The sequence below is a fragment of the Raphanus sativus genome, chromosome 5 (assembly GCF_000801105.2).
Source record: "Raphanus sativus cultivar WK10039 chromosome 5, ASM80110v3, whole genome shotgun sequence".
Classification (NCBI taxonomy): domain Eukaryota; kingdom Viridiplantae; phylum Streptophyta; class Magnoliopsida; order Brassicales; family Brassicaceae; genus Raphanus; species Raphanus sativus.
Genome location: NC_079515.1, coordinates 20682583 through 20697455, shown reverse-complemented (window position 1 = coordinate 20697455; position 14873 = coordinate 20682583). Strand labels below are relative to the sequence as shown.

At 32.2% G+C, this 14873-nt stretch overlaps 1 protein-coding gene across 2 annotated transcripts; it reads left to right on the top strand.

Moving 5' to 3' along the window:
- The first annotated feature begins 458 nt into the window (after window positions 1–458).
- On the top strand, window positions 459–5215 carry LOC108862261 (uncharacterized). 2 transcript variants are annotated; one of them, XM_057010853.1, is made up of 2 exons: window positions 459–823; window positions 4966–5215. In XM_057010853.1, the coding sequence occupies exons 1-2, from the start codon at window positions 580–582 to the stop codon at window positions 5196–5198; spliced, it is 477 nt and encodes a 158-aa protein (XP_056866833.1). In that variant the 5' UTR covers window positions 459–579; the 3' UTR covers window positions 5199–5215. The 2 variants fall into 2 exon arrangements, with proteins under 2 accessions (XP_056866833.1, XP_056866834.1); XM_057010854.1 differs by lacking the exon at window positions 4966–5215 and adding an exon at window positions 1072–1486 and having other exon boundaries at window positions 463–823.
- Window positions 5216–14873: the final 9658 nt, after the last annotated feature.

The window sequence follows — 14873 nt, the reverse complement described above, 5'->3', positions numbered from 1 at the left end:
AATATATAAATTGATTACTATTTTTAAATTTTGGATGTAATTTTTGTTAATGAATGAAATAAAAATCTTTACATGCATTTTAAATGAGTAAAAATTTCACCTTTTTCCAATTATATGTAAATTATCTAATTTTGAACTATGTGCATAATAAAAATAAATATTTTGAATAAAATTAAAGAAGTAAACTAGGAATATAGACTTAAGTATACATATATTCGGTTATCTTCGGATATCCATTCGGGTTCGGGTATTACCCGTTCGGGTTCGGATATCCAATCTCTCCTAATTCAATACCCGTTCGGGTATTTTGCTACTTCGGTTCGGTTTCGGTTCGGGTTTTTTCGGTCGGGTTCGGGTATCGGGTAAAATGCCCACCCCTAGAATAAAGGGATAGTCATGTTCCAATGACGACTAAAATGTTATTAAATTAAATTTGGTGGGTGATTTCACAATTTTGAATAGTTTCTAAAGTCAAAGTCGTCTCCGTCGCAAAACAAAATACAATCATCACCTTCATGCGTCCACTGTATACGAGAGGATCAAACATCGTTCAATACCGAAAGATCGAATCTTTCTACAATGGAGAAAGGAGTTCCGGTAGAACTAACCAGAGGATCTGCTAATTGGTCTAAAGTGGTGGAAGAGATCGTGAAGCTGGAGAAGAAAACATTCCCTAAACACGAATCTCTCGCTCAAACATTCGACGGTGAGCTCCGCAAGAGAAACGCCGGGTTGCTATACGTGGAAGCCGACGGAGAAACTTTGGGCTATGTCATGTACTCTTGGCCGTCTTCTCTCTCCGCTTCCATCACCAAGCTCGCAGGTATAAGCACATGTCTACCAACTGTTCGATGAAATTACAAAGTGATGACAAACTCGTGAAAAGAACAAGTAGTTTTTAACTTGCCAAAATTCTAGTGACATATATTTTAAACTGTTTGATAAATTAACTGGTAGATATATATATATATATATATATACACATGTGGAATGCTTCTTATCAAGAGCTATTAAAATCATAAAGAATGTATTTTAAGAGTATTTTCTTGTGTATTTTGTTGGATTATGCAGTGAAGGAGAGTTGCAGGAGAAAAGGACATGGAGAAGCATTGCTAAGAGCAGCGATTGAAAAGTGCAGAAGCAGAAAGATACAGCGGGTCTCACTTCATGTCGACCCCACCAGGATTGCTGCTGTGAATCTGTACAAAAAACATGGGTTCCAAGTAGACTGTCTGGTGAAAAGCTACTACTCTGCAGATAGAGATGCTTACAGAATGTACCTTGATTTTGATGAATCCATTTAGCTCAAAAAAAAAGATTTATTGGGGGTTATCAAGGCCATGGTGAAGCATTGTTGGATAGTGAATCAATAGCCTTGTACACACTCATTAATTACTCTCCACATCAGTATACTTTACTAATTATTTTCTGTTTTACAATACATAATAGACTTTTGGCGATCACTAAAAGTTTCTTGTAATTCACATGATATGGGCATTGTGCGAGACTATAGGTTGTTGAACATTATGAAAATAACTTCTCAGTAGCTTAGGTTTTATATTATACTATTTGATTAACACACTGAAGGTTGCATGTTTGATCCACGCTCACCGCAATGTTTTTGAAACATTTTAGGCTAACATCAATACGACGCTGTTGTGTTAGTTTTGGACGGGAAAATGGACTCTGATTCCTCAAACTACAAAGAACAAAGATTCTCGTCAACCACAAATGTAGTAAAAGCTGACGAAATCCGGTGATTTCCAAGAAACATTACAGTTAGGTCGTCATCATCAGCTGATCAAGAAACAAAAGCTATTGTAATAATGTGAATGCAGAGACTAATGATGCAGGGAAGGAGTAAACAACAAAAAGAGATCATAAATTATCAGGACTAGAAGCCGTTACTAAAAGGAATTCACTTGTTCAATTTCTAAGATATTCCGGAGAACAATCAAAGACATAAGATATGATTTTTGATTGTTTTCGGTTATTCTCAAGAATTGGTTTTGGTTGAATATGGTAATTTTTTGAATTTGTATATAAAAAGCGAGTATGTAATTTAGGAAGATCTATAGGAACATACTTATTGGCCATTATCATCAAATTTTATTTAAAAAGAATTTCAAATAGCAAAGGGGGCAATTAGAATGCATGATTCAAGAACTTGTTATATAGTTATGTGGAGAACTAAACTGAATTATCGATTAAATACACTTTTTATCTAGGAGCAATTTTAAAAAGTAGCATACTAAACTCTTAACTGGAATTTCCAAACAATTACATAAATTACGATAATTAAACTAAATAATTTTAATATATTAAGGACTGGATTCTGTTATTGCTATTCCAAATTTTTACATTCCAAATCATATTATATCTTAATAGATTAATTTCTACTTTATTTTCTATGTGGATTACCAAAACAAATAGATTAGAAAATGTAGAGTTTGATGATTATTCTTGATGGAGTATTGAAAGTTGAATGGAGTGGTAACCAAAGACACAAGCATTCTCAACAAACGAAACGAACATTATGATAAAAACAATTGGTGTAGCACCACCAAAACCAAATTAGCTATTTGGTAAACAACGAAACGAACATTATGATAAAAACAATTTGTTTAGATTGCCTATTTGAATGGAGTATGCACTCTTTTCTGGATGGTGTTTTGATTTAAGAAACTCATCATATATACTACTAGTTTGAGATTAAGCTCGGAGGCTTTGCCTATTTGAATGGAGTATGCACTCTTTTTTTTTCCCTTAAGTTAGGGTTATATATACAGGTTTGTTCACAGTTAAAACTCCTTCGTGCTCTGAAACTGGTTTTGCAGGCATCTTGAATCAAATCGATTTACAGGAAGCTTGCCTATCACTCTAGCTAGACTAGTAAACCTTGAGGAATTGTAAGTTGTTGCTATCCTTTGAAATTAAAACTTTCACAAGATTTTTTTTTTAAATATGGATACTCTAATATTTGCTTTGTTTCTGCGGTTTCTTTCTCTTTCTCTCTTTGTCTTAAACTGTGTATTGGTTCTTTTTTGAATTAATTAATTTCCAGTTTTCTGTTTTTAAGATTACTCCTTGGTCGGTGCAATTGTGCATTCTTGATTTTATTTTCACTTAGTCAGTCCAATTTCTTTCTCATTTTCAGAGTGGTTAAAAAATTAAACTTTTTTTTGTGTAGTTAGGATGTTTGATTTTTCCACAACAGGGCTTGTTCATAGCTATTTATTAAATTTATATTTTTCTCTTAGTTTTGAATTTGGTTTGTTACTAATCTGTTTCCTTTGAATTTGAAAGGTTAGAAAATGGATTTTAACAAGGGTAAGAGGAAAAAACAGCAGAAGCCTGATTATACTCGTGTTTTCACCCAAGAAGAGGAGGAATCTATATATAAAGGAATTCTTGGATTTTCTAAAGAGTACAAAAAGATGCTTGTATTGATAAAGCATCATTTTGTAGATATTTGAGAAAAAAAGATGCCAGATTGTAAAGCTAGTGATATCCAGATAAATAATAAGCTTTACAACTTAAGGAAAAAACTTAGATATGTTTCGAAATTTGTTAGAAAGTCAGAAGGGGGGGGGGGGGGAGACGACGTGTAGAGTGAGTCTTAACTATTAGACGACGATGTTTACATTAAAGTACTGTAGGTAGGTGATAGAGAATGATAAAAATATATAATTTACTTTTTTTTCATTTCACAAAGGTAATTCCTTAAATAGCAATTACTTGTGGAGTTTTGGTTTCATTATTAAATCATCCATACCAATATAGTAATAACGGTTTAAATTTTTGAATCATATTTGATCTCTTACCGAACATTTGTATCTACAAAATATTAAAATATCTTCTCTATAGGAATATACTTATTGGCCATTATCATCCATTTTTATTTTAAAAGAAATTCTAATAGCAAAGGAGAATTAGAATGCATGATTAAAGAACTTGTTATATAGTTATGTGGAAAACTAAACTGAATTATTGATTACATATAATTTTTTAATTAGGAGAAATTTTCAAAATTAGCATACTAAACTTTTAATTGGAATTTTCAAACAATTACATTAATTGTGATAATTAAACTAAATCATTTTAATATATTAAGGATTGGATTCTGTTATTGCTATCCAAAATTATGACATTCCAAATCACATAATATTATAATAGATTAATTTCTAATTTATTCTCTATGTAGATGGCCGGAAAATAGATTATAAAATGTAGAGTTTGATGATTTCTTGATGGAGTATTGAAAGTTGAATGGATTGGTAACCAAATACACCACTGTTATGATAAAACAATTGGTTTAGCACTACCAAAACCAAATTAGTTATTTGGTAAACAATGTCAAAGTAATAAAAAGCAAAAATAAAGGAGAAATTTAGTTATTTTTGTAGACAATCAAATAATTTTCATTAACTATTACATTAGTTTCTAATGAAAATAATGAAACCAAAACCAAATTAGCTTTTTGATAAACAATTTCAAAGAGAAAATAAAAATAAAAACAAAAATAAAGGAGAATTTTAGTTATTTCATAGGCATGCAAATAAATTTTCATTGAGTATCATATTAGTTTCTAACTAAAATAATGAAAAACCTATATATGAAACATACATTTTCTAAAATTTGGTATTGACATTTACTTTCCTGCAACATGGAAATACATGAATAAAAAACTAGTAAATTAAAAAATAAAAAAACATTCAATAATCATTAATCACAAATAAAAATAAATCAAGTAAAAAGAAAATTCAACTGTCCTTAAAAAAGATTCGTCGTCTAAAATAATTTGCATAATAACACTACAACTTTGGGGTTTGGGGTTTGACTAATACATAATGACTAATATATATATATATATACACATGTGGAATGCTTCTTATCAAGAGCTATTAAAATCATAAAGAATGTATTTTAAGAGTATTTTCTTGTGTATTTTGTTGGATTATGCAGTGAAGGAGAGTTGCAGGAGACAAGGACATGGAGAAGCATTGCTAAGAGCAGCGATTGAAAAGTGCAGAAGCAGAAAGATACAGCGGGTCTCACTTCATGTCGACCCCACCAGGATTGCTGCTGTGAATCTGTACAAAAAACATGGGTTCCAAGTAGACTGTCTGGTGAAAAGCTACTACTCTGCAGATAGAGATGCTTACAGAATGTACCTTGATTTTGATAAATCCATTTAGCTCAAAAAAAAGATTTAATTGGGGGTTATCAGAGCCATGGTGAAGCATTGTTGGATAGTGAATCAATGGCCTTTGTTTACTCTCCACATCCGTATACTTTACTAATTATTTTCTGTTTTACAATAAGTAATGGATTTTTGGCGATCATTAAAAGTTTCTTTGTAATTCACATAATATGCAATTGTGCGAGACTATAGGTTGTTGAACATTATGGTAATAGCTTCTCAGTAGCTTAGGTTTTATATTATACTACTTGATTAACACAACAAGTTAAGACTGAAGATCTGAAGGTTGCGTGTTTGATCCAAGCTGCAATGTTTTTGAAACATTTTAGGCTAACATCAATACGACGCTGTTCTGCTAGTTTTGGATGGGAAAATAGACTTCGATTCGTAAAATTACAAAGAACAAAGATTCTCGTCAACCACAAATGCAGTAAAAGCTGACGAAATCCAGTTCTAAGAAACATTACAGTTAGGTAATCATCAGCTGATCAAGAAACAAAAAGCTATTGTAATAATGTGAATGCAGAGACTAATGATGCATGGAAGGAGTAAACAACGAAAAGAGATCGTAATTGATCAGGACTAGAAGCCGTTACTAAAATGAACTCATTTGTTCAATTCTCAAGATATTCTGGAGAACAACCAAAGACATAAGATATGATTTTTGATTTTTTCGGTTATTCTTAAGAATTGGTACTTTTGGTTGAATATGGTAATTTTTTTTTTTGAATTTGTATATAAAAAGTGAGTATGTAATTTAGGAAAGATCTATAGTAATATACTTATTGGCCATTATCATCTATTTCTATTTAAAAAGAATTTCTAATTGCAAAGGGGGCAATTAGAATGCATGATTCAAAAACTTGTTATATAGTTATGTGGAAAACTAAACTGAATTATCGATTAAATATAATTTTTTAATTAGGAGCAATTTTCAAAATTAGCATACTAAACTTTTATTTGGAGTTTTCAAACAATTACATTAATTATGATAATTAAACTAAATCATTTTAATATATTAAGGATTGGATTCTGTTATTGCTATTCAAAATTATTACATTCTAAATCACATAATATTTTAATAGATTAATTTCTAATTTATTCTCTATGTAGATGGCCGGAAAATAGATTATAAAAGGTAGAGTTTGATGATTTCTTGATGGAGTATTGAAAGTTGAATGGATTGGTAACCAAGACACCATTGTTATGATAAAACAATTGGTTTAGCACTACCAAAACCAAATTTGTTTAGCACTACCGAACCAAATTAGTTATTTGGTAAACAATGTCAAAGTAAAAAAAAAAGCAAAAAAAGGAGAAAATTAGTTATTTTGTAGACAATCAAATAATTTTCTTTAACTATTACATTAGTTTCTAATGAAAATAATGAAACCAAAACCAAATTAGCTTTTTGATAAACAATGTCAAAGAGAAAAAAATAAAAACAAAAATAAAGGAGAATTTTAGTTATTTCATAGGATGCAAATAAATTTTCATTGAGTATCATATTAGTTTCTAACAAAAATAATGAAAAACCTATAGATAAAACATATGTTTTTCTAAAATTTGGTATTGACATTTACTTCCATGCAACATGGAAATACATGAATAAAAACTAGTAAATTAAAATATAAACAAACATTCAATAATCATTAATCACAAATAAAAATAATCAAGTAAAAAGAAAATTCAACTGTCCTTAAAAAAGATTCACCGTCTAAAATAATTTGCATAATAACACTACAACTTTGGGGTTTGACTAATATATAATGATGAACAATGAGTGTACATTGATCTTATTTCATAGATTTACACAATAATAACTACTGTGACACTTACATTATGTGGTTTATAGAGCTTATTAGTTCGAAAAGTGTAAATGGTTTAGAGGGTGTTATTGGTTGTGTAAGTTGAAATCAATTCTTTTTGTTATTTGAAATCAATTCTATTAGTCTTAAAGTAGATGAAATTTAAAAGTTTTGATTCAGTTTACAATTTTAAGATACATGATTTATTTAAACTTTTTAAATCTTTTTCAAAGTATTTATAAAATCCATATGATATCATTTGATTTCTGTAGCAGAATTGAACTCTAGAAGATTCTAATTCAAATTTAATTTCAAATTTTAAGAAAATAAATATAAGAATATAAACTGAAATTAAAATAGCTAAACACACATTAAAACTATATCATCACAATTCTTACTAATCATGATGGAAGTAGTATTTTATATTTAATATGAAAAATAGATGATGTTATTGTATGTTAATAATTAAGAAATAAATAAAAATATATAATTAAAGAAGATATTTCATTTATTTTTTTGAATTCAAACAATTTGATACAAGAAAAATATGAATTTGATCAGAGAAATCTAGGTTCGTTGGTAGAACAAATATTTTAATAAGATTTTTCTTGTGTTTAGATGTCGATATGACTAGCTTCGCGTTATGATTACTAATTTGTAATATGTTCTTTTTATTTTTTTCATTAGATAAGTTTGGTTAGCTAAATCTAATTATTCTCACTAGATGAGTTTTAGTTTATAAAATATTTGATGAAATGTCAGATTAAGATTGAACTATTTAGACATAAAAGTAAAATATTTATACGTCAAATAGATTATAAAATTCCATCAAACATGAATAATATAACATTTTCAAAGCTTTAATTGAGTAACAATGAATTTAAAATATTAATCTCCTTTTACACTATGCGTTTGTGCTCCTCTATGTTGCCATCTATGATAGATAGAGAGATTGTTCAGATCTAACGGCGTGTAGAGTGAGTCTTCACTATTAGATGGCGATGTTTACATTAAAGTACTGTAGGTAGGTGATAGAGAATGATAAAAATATATAATCTACTTTTTTTTTTCATTTCACAAAGGTAATTCCTTAAATAGCAATTACTTGTGGAGTTTTGGTTTCATTATTAAATCACCCGTACCAATATAGTAATAACGGTTTAAAATTTTGAATCATATTTGATCTCTTACCGAACATTTGTATCTTCAAAATATTGAAATCTCTTCTCTATAGGAATATACTTATTGGCCATTATCATCCATTTTTATTTAAAAAGAATTTCTAATAGCAAAGGGGGCAATTAGAATGCATGATTCAAGAACTTGTTATATAGTTATGTGGAAAATTAAATTGAATTATCGATTAAAAATACTTTTTTAATTAGGAGCAATTTTCAAAATTAGCAACTAAACTTTTAATTGGAATTTCCAAACAATTACATTAATTATGATAATTAAACTAAATAATTTTAATATATTAAGGATTGGATTCTGTTATTGCTATTCAAAATTAGTACATTCCAAATCACATAATATTTTAATAGATTAATTTCTAATTTATTCTCTATGTAGATAGCCGGAAAATAGATTATAAAATGTAGAGTTTGATGATTTCTTGATGGAGTATTGAAAGTTGAATGGATTGGTAATCAAAGACACCATTTGTTATGATAAAGCAATTGGTTTAGCACTACCAAAACCAAATTAGTTATTTGGTAAACAATGTCAAAATAAAAAAAAAAGCAAAAATAAAGGAGAAATTTAGTTATTTTGTAGACAATCAAATAATTTTCATTAACTATTACATTAGTTTCTAATGAAAATAATGAAACCAAAACCAAATTAGCTTTTTGATAAACAATTTCAAAGAAAAAAAATAAAAATAAAAATAAAAGAGAATTTTAGTTATTTCATAGGCATGCAAATAAATTTTCATTGAGTATCCTATTAGTTTCTAACGAAAATAATGAAAAACTTATAGATAAAACATACATTTTTTCTAAAATTTGGTATTGACATTTACCAGTCCTCATCAAGATGGAATCCCTGGAAAATAGAGGTATGCTTTTTGTTTATTCCATAATTAAGTCTCACTCAATTGGAAAAAAGATCAGAGAGCATAAGATTTTGTCTTCTAATTCTGGTGATTGGAAACTATGGATACGATACTGGATATTCAATGGGGTTACACAGATTTTTTATTTGCTATTAGACTACTGGTTTGTGATCTCTAAAATCAATTACAGTGGATTTGGTTATAAGGGGACTGAGATTTGGCGTGAAGAGAAGGGTTTCTGGGATTACTATAAAGAGAGTTTGAGACATAGTCAGTTTAGCATCAGATTTTCGCTTTTCTATTCATCAAAGCATAACAAAGGTTCTGGTTTTTCTCTTTCTTTGGTTTCCATGTCGCAGAGTCAGTTCATCGGGATGGTTGGAGATGCGAAGAATGGGGAAGGGAGCGAGCGTTTCTTGGCTTGTGGTCTTCGAATTTCAATTATTATAATAAGCTCTATGAGCATCTTAGTTTGTTTTCTCGTTGCGGTTCTTTGGGTTCCTGTTTTTCTATTGAAGTTCTGGTTGTTGGTAAGATCTACTTATAAGATCATGTTTTTGAATAAAATTTGCTATTTTGGCTACTGGCATTGGTGTAAAAGGTACAATGATTCGAAACCAGTGATATGTAGTCGGTATCAATGTTTGGGCAAGCGAGGAGGAAATAATTGGAGTAAGAGGTTTCAAAACCATATCAAGACATGTACGAGGGAATTTCAATGCATATTAGGATTTTTCAAACAAATAAGTTTAAATAAAATAAGATATGGTGTTTGGTGGTTATATAAGGAACTGATGACTTCGGAATGGAAGTTTTATCTACATATTATGAAAATTGGTAAGAGAAGTGATCAATGGTGGGATTATGAAGAAAGTAATTTCAAATTATTTGGTTTCCGGTTTATGGTATATCAGGAGAAAAAGGATTGGGCCTTCGGCTATTATGGGATATCAAGATATCGTCAAATCTGTATATTTCAGCTCGATGGAGCTTCTTTAAAAATTGTTTTATGAAGATTTTAAGTTGGAATTGTAGGGGAGTGAGAAGTAAATGGACTATGAGTTATCTTCAAGAATTATGGCAGAAATATAAACCAGAGTTTCTTTTTCTCTCGGAAACAAAAAATGATGCAACTTTTATGCAAGGATTGCAGGCCCATTTTGGCTATGATAACTTGGTTACTGTGGATCCCAATGGGAGGAGCGGCGGATTGGCACTTTTCTATAACAATGAATTTCAAATTCAGGTTTTATACACAAGTAATCGGATGATAGATGTGGAAACAGTCACACTTGGTAAAAAGATTTCTTTAACATTTGTATATGGCGACCCGATACAGAAACTAAGAGAACAGGTGTGGGAGAGACTAACATGGTATGGGTTAGCAAGATCGGAGCCATGGTTTATAATCAGAGACTTGAATGAGATCACAGGCAACCATGAAAAAAATGGAGGGGCTTTACGGAGTGTTAACTCCTTTGTTCCTTTTAATGAAATGAAAAGGAACAGTGGGTTACTAGAGTTTCCGGCAAAGGGAAATAAAATGTCGTGGCAAGGTAGACGAGGAAAAAGTAAGGGAGCTGTAATGATCAGATGCCGATTGGATCGTGCACTAGCCAACGAGGAATGAGAACACTCTTTTTCCTGCTTCTCATACGGAATATTTAGGACTGATAGGATCAGATCATCGACCGGTTATTGTTTTTATTGAAGATAAAATCCGCAAACGAAAGGGACAATTCCGGTTCAATAATAGATGAATTGGATAGGAAGGTCTATTGGAATCGATTGCTTCGGGATGGACGGATTCTGGTAATGGAATTGCTGAGAATTTTGTCTCAAAAATTAATAATTGTAGACATGAAATAGCGGCTTGGAGAAAGAATAACCCACCGTATGGGAAGGAAAAAATTGCAGATCTTCAGAAATTTAGAAGAGGTGCAAATTGATGATTCTAGGTCTCAAGAGGAAATAATAGAATTCTCGAAGAAATTGCAGGAAGCATATAAGGATGAAGAGGAGTACTAGCATCAAAAAGTCGAAATATGAGTATTCATCGGGGGACCTAAATACAGAATTTATCACGCTTTGACAAGGAAAATACGTGTTCGTAATAGGATAGTAGGACTATATGATGAAACAGGGAATTTGATAACATATGCAAATGGAGTGGAGCAGGTGGCTGTGGATTATTTAGGGGGCCTCTTTACATCCACCTCTCTTACAGAATTTGATCGTTTTTTGGAGGAAGTAAAACCATCTATTTCTTCTCAGATGAACCAACGTCTTTTGCGGGCTGCAACAGAGGATGAGGTGAAACATGCTTTATTTATGATGCATCCGGAGAAAGCACGAGGGCCAGATGGAATGACAGCTTTATTTTTTCAAGTTTCTTGGCATATTATTAAGGATGACTTGGTTGGATTAGTGAATCAATTTTTAAGCACAGGAGATATGGATTCTAGGTTGATTCTAGGAGATACTAATATCTGTATGATTCCAAAGACGGAAAGGCCTACTAAGATGACAGAGCTGAGACCTATTAGTCTCTGCAATGTGGGATATAAGATTATATCAAAAGTATTATGCGAGAGATTGAAGCCATGTCTTCCAGGACTTATTTCGGAAACGCAATCGGTTTTTGTACCGGGGAGGTTAATATCAGATAATATTCTGATTGCACAGGAAATGTTTCATGGACTAAGGACAAATAAATCTTATCAAAATAAGTATATGGCGATTAAGAAGGATATGAGTAAAGCATATGATAGGGTGGAATGGAATTTTATTCAGGCTCTACTTAATAAATTGGGATTCGATCGTCATTGGACGAAATTAATGATGGAATGTATATATTCGGTTCAGTATCGGGTACTACTAAATGGTCAACAAAAAGGGCTTATAATTCCTCAGCGGGGACTTAGGCAAGGGGATCCACTATCCCCTTATCTGTTCATTTTGTGCACAGAAGCTCTGATTGCGAATATTAAGAGAGCGGAACAAGGAAATCAATTAACGGGGTTGAAAGTGGCGAGAGCTTGTCCATCAGTGTCTCACCTACTTTTTGCAGATGATAGTCTTTTCTTTTGTAAGGCACAAAAGGAGGTATGCGAAACTATTCTTAAGATTTTAAAGGAGTATGAGGCGGTGTCCGGGCAACTGATTAATTTTCAAAAATCTTCCATACAATTTGGACATAAGATTGAGGAATCCAAGAGGCAGGAAATGAGAGATATATTAGGGATACAGAATATAGGAGGTATGGGATCTTACTTGGGATTACCAGAAAATATAGGGGATTGAAGGTACATGTATTTGGGTTTGTCCAGGATCGGGCAGATACCAGAATCAATGGATGGACTTTTAGATTCTTTACTAAAGGAGGAAAAGAAGTTGTAATTAAGTCAGTGGTAACGGCATTACCAAACCATGTAATGTCCTGTTACCGATTGCCAAAGGCCACTGTAAAGAAATTGACGAGTAAAGTTGCAAAGTTTTGGTGGAGTCCGGGGGGAAGTACTAAGGGCATGCACTAGAAATCATGGGATAAAGTGTGTATCTCCAAAGACGAAGGGGGACTGCGGTTTAAATATATTATGGATTTCAATACGGCGATGCTAGGAAAGCAACTTTGGCGCCTAATTACTAAATCGAACACTCTTTTCTCTAGAGTGTTTTAAGTATGGTATTTCAGGAACGCTTCACCTTTGGAACCGATCCGTTCATACTCCCCATCATATGGCTGGAGGAGTATTGTATCAGCTAGATCTCTGGTTAGCAAATGACTAATTAAAAAGGTGGGAACAGGGTCAGCTATCTCAGTATGGAATGATCCCTGGCTCCCAACCACTCGCCCGAGACCAGCAAACAAAAATCAACATAACTTGTTACCGGACCTTACAGTTGACTCTCTCATTATTCCAGGTACTAGGACTTGGAGTTCACAGGCAATTCAGGATTTGGTAGACCCCTTGGATGCGAAAATAATTGAAAGTATTCCTCTTAGTCGTACGACTATGGAAGATAAGGATGGTTGGCATTTTATTAAAAACGGAAAATACACTGCTTAAATCAGGATATGAGGTGGAAAGGGTCTATCTAGATAATGGGACAAAACCGGTCTTCTATGGACCAACAGTAGATGCCTTGAAAGCTTATTGTTGGCAGGTGAAATGTCCACCGAAGATAAAACACTTCTTATGGCAGATTATTTCAGGATGTGTTGCGGTTAAAAAAAATCTAAAAGCAAGAGGTTTGAAAGGGGATATTGGTTGTGATAGATGTGGGCATGCTGAGGAGTCACTGAATGATATGTTATTTGACTGCCCTCCAGCACGGCAAGTATGGGCGCTATCAACGATTCCGACTAACCCAGAGATCTTTCCATCGGATTCACTGTTCACTAATATGGATCACTTATTTTGGAGAGTTTTACCAAAAATGAAGGATCATCAATTCGCATGGACTTTATGGTATATTTGGAAAGTAAGGAACAATAAGGTATTTAGTAATTTGGATGTTGATGCAAGGGATACACTAAGGTTGGCTGAATCCGAATCTAATATGTGGGCTGCGGCACAAGAGACGGACACACGGAGAACTATAACACCACAAGTACACCAACTTCCCACAATCCCAGGGCGATGGTGTTTTACGGATGACTCCTGGAAGGATAAGGAATTTTTCTCGGGACAATGGTGGTTTAGCACGCTAGAAGGATTTACGGGTTTAATGGGGGCGCAAAATATTAGGGCCAGTCTATCTCCACTTCATTCAGAGGTAGAGGCTTTAATTTGGGCAATGGAGTGTATGAAGAATTTACGACAGCACCAAGTTACGTTTGCAACAGATTATTCTCAGTTGGTGAAAAGATGGTTTCGGAACCAGAGGAGCGGCCAGCCTTCGTAAGTTATCTGGAGGATATTAAGAAATTAAAAGACAGTTTCTCGAGCTCACAGATCATCCATGTACCACGGACGGAGAATTCAAAGGCGGATCGTCTAGCGCGCAGTGCCAGACAGCAATCGTCTTTCGTCATTCACATGGATGCAGAGTTCCCAATTTAGTCCGCAGAGTCTATATGAGTCTGTGTTGTTGATGACAAAAAAAACAAACATTCAATAATCATTAATCACAAATAAAAATAAATCAAGTAAAAATAAATTCGACTATCCTTAAATCAATTATTTTTGTTATTTGAAATCAATTCTATTAGTTTTAAAGTGAACAATACTTAGGTTCACCCCTGAGGTGAACTTATGAATTCACCTCTTTCCTTATTTCAATCATATTGTCATAAATATTAATGTCACATAAATAAATAAATTATAGATTACAAAAGAATAAATTTTAAATCATAAATTCTAAATTCGAACCCTAAACCCAAATCTTAGATCTTAAATTTTAAACCAAACCCTAAACCCTAAACCCAAATCTATACCCTAAACCCAAATTATATACCATAAATCTTAAATCTAAATTTAAATTCTAGATCTAAACTTAAACCATAAACCCTAAATCCAAATTCTAAACCTAAACCCAAACCCTAAACCCAAACTCTAAACCCTAAATCCTAAACCTTAAACCCAAACTGTAAACTATAAACCCAAAATTTTCAAATACTTTTGGGTTAATGATCATCAAATGTATTTTCAAATACATTTTAGGGTATAGATTTAGGGTTTATGGTTTACAGTTTGGGTTGAAGGTTTAGGATTTAGGGTTTAGAGTTTGGGTTTAGGGTTTAGAGTTTGGAGTTTGGGTTTAGAGTTTATGGTTTGAATTTAAGGTCTAGGATTTAAATTTA

What these genes read in the sequence shown, in the direction of transcription:
- LOC108862261 (XM_057010853.1), top strand. Translation starts at nt 580, where the DNA reads ATGGAGAAAGGAGTTCCGGTAGAACTAACCAGAGGATCTGCTAATTGG. An exon ending in TTCCATCACCAAGCTCGCAG is followed by an intron (nt 824 to 4,965) that starts GTATAAGCACAT and finishes TGGATTATGCAG; the next exon opens with TGAAGGAGAGTTGCAGGAGA.